The following is a 12,401-nucleotide window of genomic DNA, read 5'->3' as shown; positions in this document are numbered from 1 at the left end:
TATCTAAACACAAATAAAAAAATACAATGTATTTTTCAAGATATTAAAAAAATAAAAAATTAAGACAGTTTATCTAGTTTATAGGGCCTTTAGTTTTTGGCATGTATGATGCAGCCTCTTATCCGCCTTTTTTGATACCAGGTGGCGCATCACATCCGCCCGAACACCTGGGTCATAGTACGTCATTTCTGCGTCGCTTCCCATCAGGCACGTCGCTACTATAGGCCCTATATGACATAGTGGTTTTCCTTTTGCACATTTGCACAGATTGCATTTTGCACAACACTTTTTTGGATCTATATTGTATTTATCTTGTTTTATTGTTTCACCAAGTTATGTTATACAAGCACATTGGGCGCTCTAGCACAGTTCCAATTGTTATATATTCTTATTAATAACGAATCACCACCGTTACATATTTACTGTGTGAGCTGACACCTGTACTAAGGGAGTGCTATATACACTTTATTAATTACGGTATATCTTTACATTTTGGAGTGTTTTTGGTATATTTCAGTTAAAACACCAACAGGTTAAACATAGTTCATTGTATACTGATTACAGTAAGGGTCGCCACTTCTACTAGCGCTGTAATCTTCCATCTCTCTCTCTCTCTCTCTCTCTCTCTCTCTATATATATAGGCTTTAATTAAATTACAAAACATATTTTCAATGTTTTTCTTCTGTTAACACTATCCTGGGATGGCGACGACAGAATTAGTATAAATGCCGTACATGAGTTGCCACTATGGTTCTTAAATAAACTTCCCCTTTGAATGGGAAATCCATCATCAACGAGTCCTAGTGAATCATACCACCTGCGAAGCCTTAACACCCTTTGTTTATGCTAGAGATTGGACCCCTAAAGCTCCCATGAACCATTTTCAATACATTTGCTCTATGGCTATTGGCTACAGCATACAGGAGTTGTAGTTCTACAACTGATATAGAGCCACAGGTGGTAATATTCAAGTCTAAAAACACCTTAAATATGAAACTTCCATGAACCACTGTCAATGCCTCCCTGGCCACTGCCCAGCAGAGGTAATTAGTCCTGCAGGTAGAGGGTGGCAGGTAGTAGGCACCTAAACACAGGCAATCATTTATAGGACTTAGATAAGCAGGGTTCTCATTATATGGTAGAAATAAGCAGGAAGTAATAAATATTGGAGAATGGGATATAAACCCTTAAAGAAGAGTGCTAATCCATATAAACAGCTAACTCTCTGGTCCTTTAAAGAAATTAGTTACAATAAACAGATTTTATACTAAGCTTTTCCAAGCATGCAAATAATCCGCTTCCATAAATAAGTTCCAATAACCTTTGTAGCATGCTATTGGCATCACGTAAAAGTAAATTACTGTCTATCAATACTAATTACAAAACACTCAATACTTTAATCTAGATGGAACCACTCCTATAGTTCAGGATTTAGGGAGCAATTTATCAACATTTTCTACCACTTTACCTCGGTTCTTATCAACCTTAGTAACTTTAATTTGCTCCAGATGTTTACAGATGGAACAAATTAAAACATTATGAATAATAAAAAGAAACATAAACATTCCAAAAAAACTAAAGGCTCATACACACTGGACAATATTTTTGAATGATATGAACGATAATGACATCGTTGATTGATTTATCGTTCAAATCGTCCAGTGTTTATGCACTAAACGATGACCGATGCGTGATCCCGCGGGTCGTTAACCATATCCCCAGTCGTCTGTACTTACCGACCGCCGATGTTCATTGTTGCCGACATTGGCAAGTGTGTATGCACTTGCCGATGCCGGCACTCCTGCCGGGTCCGACGCTGATGAGGTCACTCCGTACACGCATTGTCCAGTGTGCATGAGCCTTAAGACCAATAAATGAGTTACATATATGAACTCGTAGTCATACAAAGGTCTTTTTCACACCATCATTATCACACACCAATTTCATAGGAGCTTCAAACCTGTTGTAAATGCTACTTGCAGGCCATGTTCTTCCCACTAGCTAGTTCTCAGTTTGGACTTTCACCTACATTACGCACTAGCGAACTGGCTAGATGTGGCATGCATAGGCATATCCCTGGCAAGCTGGCAGGACTTTTAGGGTTAAATTTACTAACGTGAGCGTTTAGAGGTGTGGAGATGTTGCCCATAGCAATCAATCAGATTCTAGATATTATCTTCTAGAAAGTGCTAGCTAAATGTTAAGTAGAATCTGATTGGTTGCTATGGGCAACATCTCCACATCTAAAAACTTTCACTTTAGTAAATTTACCCCTTAGGCTCTGTTGCTTAACAAAGGCTGTACTTTGTCTACCAAAATTCAGGGAATATTTAGAAGGGTTTTTAAGTGACACACTGTATTTGACAGCTTAGATAGGGGCTTTTCTTTTTTATTTATTACAGCTAATACCCTCTCTGTGATGGTGTTTAGGTTACACAACTGGGAATAAAGCTACTTCTCACTACTGCTAAATAATTGAGGAGAGCACATCTACATTTAACATTTACAAGTTACTGACTGTTAAGATTAGGATGAGGTGGGCTGAAAAGAACTGTTAGCCCTCCCCTGTAAATAAATAACTTTTTTTAAAAGTGAATATACAAGATCTTTCTGCAATAGATTATCATGACCTAACAGAAGTTTAATATAAAGAATATTTTTTCAAGTCTCTGTCTAAAAATCCTTAAATAAAAATTAAGGGATCTATTTATTATTTGTGGCACTGGGGCCTGATAATCGAATTTGTTCTGCATGTTACAGCAATAAAAAAATATTATTTTTTGTGCAAATTTATCAATAAACCTCTGGAAGAGGTCTGCAGTAAAGTGATAGCAAAACTGCTGCATTGGAACCTGGAATATCCAGCCATCAGCCAGAACAAACTTAAGAAAGAATGGACATGAGAAGCATGGAGGCTTCTGGGAAGGGATGAGAAAATCCCTCTCTGCCAATGCTCTACCCATGTGGACTGAACGGCTAAAGCCATCTTCAGACCAATTTTTTTTTAAAATACATTTTTCTGAGCTTTATTAAATGGCCCAGGCGCTGTCCCCACTGACAATAATGATGACTGCGGTCTGCGGCATTAGTTTGTGTAATGCGTTAGGAATTCCTAATATTCCAATATTGAAGCCATGTAGCAACAGCTTAATAAATGGACCTCTGAATCACTCATTTTAAACTTTTGTGAGGCTATTTTGTACCAAAGACATGTCATTGCCTCCAGGCTGTTGCTGCAAGTTGCTACTCACCCACTTGTATTATTTGCAATACATGGATTAAAGACATTTCTAAGTAAGATTATATTTCATCAATAAACTTTGCCTATTACCTTCACCAAAAGCAATTATTTGGTACACTATTTTTTCTGCATTGATTTCAGGCGCTGTGTTTTTTCAGCCTCCGTTATATATGTGACCCTGGCCTCAGTTTGCCTGTTTGAAATTAACATTAAGCTCTGACTTAACACATCCGGTAAAAGTGGTCTGTTGTGATTCTCCCCTCGTTTATACAATAAGAAACAATGAACCAGACTACAACACTAATTAACTGAGAACTTTGTAAAATTGAATTTATAAACACTCTTCATGAGAAAAGGATTGAATGCATATGTAATGGTTCTAGGAACAGAAACATTGGTCATACAGAAGTTACTGATAGGCTGCGGCAACCTGTGAACGGCACGCATGCTGGACCAACATGTCACCTACACAGTCTAATTTTTAGATGATGATTTGGTTAATGGAAGGTGTGTTAGAACATAATGGGTATGATGTAATTATCCAGAGACAGACTTTTTTTTTTACACACTGCTAGAATATTGCTGAGTTTGAAGCAATTGGTCACATGCTACAGTGAACCTATTTAGCTCCTTTTGCCGTACTTGCATCTGCAACTATATACTAATGCTAATAAAAGTGTACTGGGACTCCCACTTGCATGTGCTTCATCAGAGTATGGACTCCAAAGTAAGCAATTAAGCATCTGAACTTGCAGCCACTAATGTGACATGCACACAAAACTCCCATACACGCCCACCAGACATTGTATCTCCATTTCAATAGCCAACTCCTAGTCACTGGTCAGGAACAGCCAATACATTTCCAATACTGTGCGCCTCAATCGCTACTGCGCCTGTGTGTACACACCATGGGATGCATGCACTGTGAGACTATTTAGAGACTTAAGGTGGCCATACACGGCACGATATAGGTGCTATATCGTGCCGTGTATGGGCACGATATCGTACCCGATATCGTGCTGTGTGCTCCCGCGGGGTCGTACATCACATCCCCAGGTCTTCCTGCAAAACCATCTGACCTGGGATGCGATGTACGATCCCATTCAAATGGTGGAGGGGGGAGCCGGCATATCGTGCGGTCTGCGGGGACCGCACAAATGTCGGCAGTGACAACACGATCCGTCTACTGATGGATCGGCAGTCGCACTACACGGTGCATCGCACCGTGTATGGCCAGCATTATAGCCAGCATTACATTCATGCGAATGAATTACATCGACAGTTGCGTGAATATCAGCATTGTGTGTAACTCAGAATCAGGCCCAAATGAGATTTATAGGTAGTTTTCTGCAAGGCGCTGTGGACCCCTTGTGGCGCCATATCAGTAAAGTATAATAATATACTCTAATGTCATATAAATGGTCATTCAGGTGCACTGTCTTGTAGGATAATTCTATCCAAAGCTAAAATGTTGTGATATCAGTAAAAGCGCAAACTCACATATATGTTCCCCTTACCTTGTGGATCCTGCAACTCTCCACAAGGTTCATTTAAATATCCGGCTTCCCATTCAGCAACTCTTCCAGCAGTTTGAAGTAAGCCGACTCTAGCAGGAGAGAGACTATCTGGCTCTGATCGTTGGAGGCTTAGTGGGAACTCCAGGATCAGGGAATTGAGGGAGATGCCCCAAATCAGATTTTCTCCTTTTATTTCTTTCTTTCTTTCACCAAATAATTAAATTTTTTTCATAACAGACAGTACATTGGAAATGAAAGCTGTAGTGTGTAACATGAGTGTGAGTGATGGTGCGTGAGTATGAGTGGGGCAAATCACTCTCAGAACCATGGATTAATGCCATAGCTCCACTATGTTTCAAAGCACACGTTCTTATTTATTTATTCATTCACTTATATAGCACCAATAATACATGTAGAGAGCAAAGCAGAGACACAAAACTGATAATGTAATATCTTGTTTATTTCCTGACTTCTTATGACACATCCACTATTGGTGGAATAATTATTATTATATTGAAAAGTCACTTAACACCAGCTTCAGACTGAAGAGTCGATTTGGTAGTTGTCTCAATTATATATCAGATTACTTCTTAACAGTTAATCTCTAATACACTGGCCAGATGATGTGACGAGACCACTTTCTTTTGAGAATGCAACCAGCATCCACTAAGCTATTCCAAAAATAACATCTGTTCTACAACAATAGCACCCACTGAATGACACAGCCAATCACTCTATTTAAAGCTTTCATATGTGACACACTGCAAAGACTGAAATCAGCAGGGTGCTGCTGGCCAAAGAGGGCTGGATGTGATTGGATGGGAGCTGACCAAGTAACACATTCTCCCATCCAATCACATGGCATCCTAATTGCCTAATAACATTGCATTGATTTCAGTATTTGCAGTTTTATTTGGACAATGACCCCAAAATCTCTTCATTTATTATAAAATAAATGACCCTATAATAAGTCTCAGACTGGCTATAAAAGGTACCAGGTGATCAAGATACTCAAGCCCAAGGCAACCAAGCAGCATACTATACTTCATACAATAATAGGAAAGACTATTGTGCCACGAAGCTCCAATTCATCCCACAATTTTCTATAACATCAGCAGTAGACCCCCAATAGCCGAACTACCTAATAGATTCTCTAAGCATATAAAACGAATGTTGTACCAAACACAAATCTATGTATGTAAGAAACATGGTGTATACTCATGTGTGTGCTTACTAAGCTACTGTATCCCCCAAACCTATGTCAAAGGCTGATATTCAAAGAGAAAAAATCACCCACTTATATTAAAATTCCATTATTCTATCCAGTTTCTAGAAGCTAGAGTCAACATTATTACCAACAATGATCAGTATATAGACTTTTCCCAATATGTTGTATTAAAAGATTGATACAAAACTAAAATTAACTAATACAATAAAAATTGTATATTCTTCAAGTTATATTTTCCTAATAGTTATCATAATCATAACACCCCAAAATATCTTAATTTTATGCTTCGCTACGGAATGTGACGCGGAGTTGGATAAACAGGAATCAGACAAAGAGAGACAACGCCCTACATTGATCGAACTTCTACCTCCATCTGAAAAAAAATCAATGATCGCATGGGTGCAGTGCCCTACAGTCTACTGCAGGGCGGGGACTCCAAAGAGCCTGCTACTTTACTAAATCCCACATTGCTGGCCAGCACTGTTCTGTAGGTTCACAACCTATTAAAGCAACATTTTAAGTGCGCAAATCATGGTATGTGGCCTATATCTGTGTGAGTCCATTAATATCCTCACTTGTGATTGGTTGTTAGGAATGCAATAAGCTGAGTGTTCTTTTAAGTAAAATGAATACAATACAAAACTAAAACAATGCAAGTATTTGAATGCGATAAAGAATTTATAGGTGTCATAGTGGCCACACCATAATACCTTGCATAGAACGAAAGAAGTTCTCTGGGAGTTGTAGTTTACAGCTGAAGAAACACAGGTTGACCTAGTAGCCAATATGATCTAATGAAACTTTGTATTTTGAATCACACACATTTTTACTTATATATATATATAGCATACACAGTATAGCAAGCACTTAATGCTCTTACAACTAAACAATGAACAATAATATTAAGGACAAAATAACTGCCATACACGCACATACACACACACACAACACACACAACACACACAGCAATTGCACGTTTTTCCTGAATTTACGTTCCCAGCTGTGTTGACGATGGTCCTAATTGGGTTTAACTTGGACGTGTTGCAAAGGATAACACATACATGCCTGGTATACTGTTACCCCACACTTTGATTGTTTACACCACATTATAACTTTACAAAATATACTTTAGCTGTAAGCTGTTGATTGCTTCAAAAGCACAAACTGAGGTTTATTTTTAATGACATTCCTGACTTCAATGAAATAAGCCCAGTATGCCTGGCTCTACATCATTTAATCCATTTCATGTTTCCCATCTCTCACTCTGCAATCTTGTTCACAACCTCTTGAGTGCCAAATGAAACAAATAGACTCGCAGAACCCAAAATGGACCTAAACGTGATGTCGAGGAAGCATGGCGAATCCATATACACAACCTAGCCAAAGTAGAGAAGCATGTAGCATTTAGATAGCATGCATACAGGATAATACAGCAACCTGCAACACACAAACGGAAATGCTTAGATTTTAGAATTTCACAAGCAGGTGAAGCAACAGCTGATAAATGAAGTTGGATGGCACAGTGAACAACCTGGGGCCATATACTTCCCAGCTAAGATGAGTGAAGGCAGACTTGAATGCTGCTTTATTTCATATCTGCACAGATAACCTATATTTATTTTTTTCCCATGCTATGTCCACACACTTCCGTGACACTTCCGCCTCAGAGGGATTATCTTTAGTGTCTGATCTAGTTGGTGAGCTGAATATTTAAACGCTGTGCTGTGTTTTAAATGAGAGGGTGGGGAAGCAAATCTCCATAGCTCTTTCACAAACGCATAGTGTGAAAAAAAAAAATCCTGGATACAAGACATTCTGCAAGCCTTCCTCCAACCAGAGTGGGCTTTAATACAGGAATTGTCTAGCAACTGGGGGACGGTGAATGGGATTCAGAATACATAGAAGGGTTTTCTGCTGTGCCATTGGTGAAAGACGCACTAATAAGTCTTACCCATAGCATATTTTGATACTGCATTACTGTGTACTATATAAACCCAGCATGAGTTGACAGATAGCACATTTTCGTCTTTAAGAAGTTTACCGCCATTATGAATTATTGCAATACCATTACGTTGAACAATTCAAGTGCTTTATTTTTTTCTCCCTTCTTGCAGTGAAGAGCTGTCAAACTGAATTTCAACCAAGTCACTGTGATGGATATCACATATACTGGGTAAAAAAAAAAAATCAGTTAACCCCTAAAACTCTACAAGGGCCTGTTTTGCAAGACATGAGCTAATTCATTGGCAGTTTATTATACAGCTTTAGTTGAAACTGAACAAGCAGGAGCGAATGAATGATGAATTTGCACCATTATTAATCTGACAATCAATTTGATTTCATTATTACCATCCATCTGGAAAGAAGGTGCTAAATAAACTTTGAACTGCTTTTTTTCTATATCTGTGTTATTATAAGAGGAGATTAAATGATTTCCAAACAGATATGTATGCAAGCTTGGAACTGCATTGCCCAACTAATACCAGTGATGTTGGTGGTGGAGGGTGGGGGGGGTCATTTAAATTAAGGACTGCAACTGTTCAACAGTGTATTGCAACCAATTCACTGTGAAAAACACCACTGACTGTTAGGTAGGGTGGTTCTGAAGCAAAGACACATTCTGTCTGTCTTGGGTGCCCATCTCTTTATATGGATGGAGTAAAACAAATTTCAGGACGCACTTACGGATTATGATCCCAAATAGCAAAGATTCCCAAATGCATGCTTTTCTATCTAGCAAACGTGAGCACACTATGCTATTAGAGGCTTGTTTTTTGCACATGACAGACAATATCAGTTGATAGCATCCTGATGTATGCTACTATCTCATTGTAATCTGGTTACTGTATAAATATATTTTATGCTGTTAGTTTCCAATTAAATTCCAGAAACATACAGCTACTGGATGGTGAACAATCACTAATAAGTACTAAACATATTTTAGCTATAAAGCAATCAAAACCCTTCTGTGTGCAACAAATATACATTAAGCAGTCACATTAGAAAACCTCAATTTTCCTGCAGAATGCAATTAATAAGATTTTCTTTTTATCATGTCCTGTATTCCCATGGCTGTCTATAATAAAACCAGATTAAGTTCATTCAAGTTAAGCATAGATCATATCACAGCATTTGAGCCGGTGGGGAAATATTTGTGGATAGTACCTAAGAATCACAGTGTAGCAATGAATTGGCAAGTACTGTAGATTGATAGTCAGAGCAGGCTTGACCACCAGTCCTGAGCTACAAGACATAACACAATCGATGGCATCAAAGAGCAAAAGGCACATTTCAATTTTAGGGCAATGGAGTGCACAAGGCGAGACTTACATTGCAATGATGTTCTTAGAGATGTCAGTGATTTTCAGACTGCTGTTTCCATTACTTGATCCTGATTCTTGCCCTTCCAAGAGGGGAAAGATGTTCCCATCGTCCGGCTTCTTGCAGATAATTTCAGTCTTGCTGCACACACAATTAGCAGGGCAAGCCAGCACTGAACCCATACAGTCCAGCCAAATGCTCCATAATAGGAAAATCCTCCAAAAACTGCACTTTGTAGGGCAAAGAGACACATCCATCTCAGGCAGCTGTTTTTCAACCCCAAAAAAAGGGGGGAGGAAACCAAGAGGAGAGAAAAATAAAATCTCAGCCTTTTTCTCTTGATGAGCAATCAGATGCAAAATCCTCTTGCAGCTACAGTCATCCTGAAATGGCTCAAACGCGCAGCGCTCTCAGCCCACAGAGATGCATAGTGCCTGATGCTGCTGCTGCCGCCTTGTTGATTCCAGATTGTTGGTTTATTTTTATTTTTTTTTATTTTTCCCAGGATGTCCAGAAGACTTCTGAGGAATGCAATAGAAGATGGGGAGACAGTGGGGAGTAAAAAAAAAAAAAAAAAAGGGTGCTAAAGTCACCAAGTCCCACCTACTGGGCAGATATCAAACTGTCACACCTGCAAAAAAACAGAAAGAGAAGGGGGGCAAAGTGGGATCAGGGAAAGGGAATGATACACGTAGATCAGAGATCAAACAGCACCATTTGCAACCTGATGTTAAAAAAAAGACAAATACATCACACCTCCCCTATAAAGAAAACCCACATTTTTCTGCAAGAAGCACATTCATACAGGATGTTCCTTGTCTCATCCCTGGATCCTGCAAAGCACAGCCAGTGCTGTACAGAGAAAAGTTCAGGATTCTATCCTCCTCCCTTGGATATTGTTACCTCTCTGGCATTTCCCTCACTGAGGATGGGTTGCAAATGCTACACTCGAGGGGTGGGTGGGGGAGACAGATTTGGAATTAATCAAGTTTGCTGCCTCTTATGGAAAATGAAGCTAAAAATGAAAAAAAAAATCACTGGTTATTTTTACAGTTCATGTACTATAAATGCGCTGGAACTGAATAGATAGGGTATGATGTGGATGAAGTCATATTAATCTGACATATCGGGATCTGCAGCAAATGTCCAAAAATGGTTTAAGTATCGTGGAAAAAAAAATCAAGGCTAGAGGAACCTAGAGAACGCTGCGATGAGCTGGAGGAAGCAAATTAAGATGCATGATGCATTTTTGGCAAGCACAGCAACCTAAGTAGATCCTAGCAATGCTTAATTTGCTGTGCCCTTCATCAATGCTCCCTTGGATGCCGCTGTATCATAAACGTGACTTATTCTTTCCCTAGATGCAGACACACATACACAGAGAGACATACAGAGAATACAGACAATGGTAACACAAGATGGACCTGCTGACTGGGGATACAGGTGCATGTCACTCTCAAACCCCGCAGATTGTAGCTCCAAAGACGAACTGCTGTCTCTTGTCCAAAGGAAAGGGAGAGAAAAAAGGTGGGAGTCTCAGCTGTTTACTGAGAGCCAGAGAATCAAAGCTGTGTGATCAGGATGAGGAGAGAGAGAGAGAGAGAGAGAGTGAGAGAGAGAGGCAGAGGGAGGAGAGTGGCAGACACAAACACACACACACACACACACACACACACACACACACACACACACACACACACACTCACACACACACTAACACACACTCACACAATAAACTAATTCTCCATGCAGTATGATGAAAAGGAGGGCAGCATGAAAAAAATCCCTTTATCCTAATCCTCTACTACTTCTTCCACACTTGTGGAATTCCCTCCCCACAGTCTGCATTGTTCTCTTAGATATATTGCACCAGTAAATCTGTATGTAACCAAAAAAAAAAAGTAGTATAAATATTAATCCATGTGGATAAAAATAAACAGTATATTAGACTGCTGATGGATAGTTATTGCCATTTATTTTATGGGGATTAATAACAGATATTAATAGTTATACTTTATGACATCAGTTTGCACAAACATATTATAAATTCATCACTGGGCTGTTTTCTTCTTCGAGTTCATCGGTTTTTATCCAGCAATTTTTTTTTATGGCAACTTTGTTTTGCAATACAGTATATTTTCCTAAATACTGTGCACAGTTTTCAGACCTGGCTATCATTGGTGAAAATATTTATTCACTGACTAATAAATAACTAAACATGCATTATTTAGTTCTGCTTCGGTGCAGTTACATATGTTCATCATGTAGTGGCTACTGTATTGCTATTTAAGAATTACAATCCCCATTCCCTACTGCACACAGGTCAAAGAGCAATGTACCAAACATGCGTATCTCCATTAAAGTAGTAGTCCATTTGTTTGTCCAGTGATTCGCCAAGAGTTTTGTTGGATTGGATAGCAATTATATGAAGAGAAAGTAAATAGATATACCAATCTTAATACCAGGCAAGTACCCATTCATTTAGCAGTCGTATTTATGGGAATATTAATTTTATCATGTGAAAAACATGAAACCACAAAGCCTATAGAAATGCGAAGTCTTATAAGAATACTAAATTTAAATAGGTGTTATCATTGCTGAAACAGGACTTCCCAACAGGGAGGGAACTTTATCTCAAGTTTGATCTTAAATGCTTCCAGGATATGTTATCCACCCCAAGAGAACTGTACAGTCTGTAGTGTTTTAAGTATTTTTTTTAGGAATCAGAGATCCATTTTTCATCTTCCATCTTCCAAATGTAATAGAGAAGTACGGCTATGAAGCTAGTGGAGTAGTGCAGTGTACTTGTCACTTACACACAATGGACCTAATGCTGGGTACACACTGGCCGACATATCGGTGTTCAATTGAACGGCTGATATATCGTGTGCATGTCGGCCAGTGTTTACAGGCGATATGTCTGTGAGCGATGTCATTCACAGACATACCGTATAGACTGTGCAGCACAGCCAATGGCATATATATCTGCACATAGTGCTGTGTGTACGGACGGTCAGCTGACACTTACCGGCAATTACACTTACTGCAGAGGCCAGTCGATCAGTCGATCTGTAGATATATCTTTCCAGCGTG

The 12,401-nt window shown here is 39.0% G+C and overlaps 1 protein-coding gene across 3 annotated transcripts in view; it reads right to left on the bottom strand.

Annotated features, from left to right (window-relative positions):
* The window catches only part of NTRK3 (neurotrophic receptor tyrosine kinase 3), a 700,933-nt gene extending 690,053 nt beyond the window's left edge, over positions 1-10,880 (bottom strand). For all 3 annotated transcript variants that reach the window (XM_088452662.1, XM_088452663.1, XM_088452665.1), the window contains exons 1-2: positions 10,733-10,880; positions 9,318-9,939 (exon numbers count right to left, since the gene is read on the bottom strand). In XM_088452662.1, the coding sequence (XP_088308788.1) occupies positions 9,318-9,565 (248 nt within the window). In that variant the 5' untranslated portion in view covers positions 9,566-9,939; positions 10,733-10,880. The remainder of the gene's footprint in view (positions 1-9,317; positions 9,940-10,732) is intronic.
* Between the last annotated feature and the right edge of the window lie 1,521 nt (positions 10,881-12,401).

The sequence above is a fragment of the Taudactylus pleione genome, unplaced genomic scaffold, assembly GCF_031769625.1.
Source record: "Taudactylus pleione unplaced genomic scaffold, aTauple2 ptg000556l, whole genome shotgun sequence".
NCBI classification, from domain to species: Eukaryota; Metazoa; Chordata; class Amphibia; order Anura; family Myobatrachidae; genus Taudactylus; species Taudactylus pleione.
The sequence above is the reverse complement of the archived record's forward strand: the minus strand, read 5'-3'. Positions and strand labels throughout refer to the sequence as shown.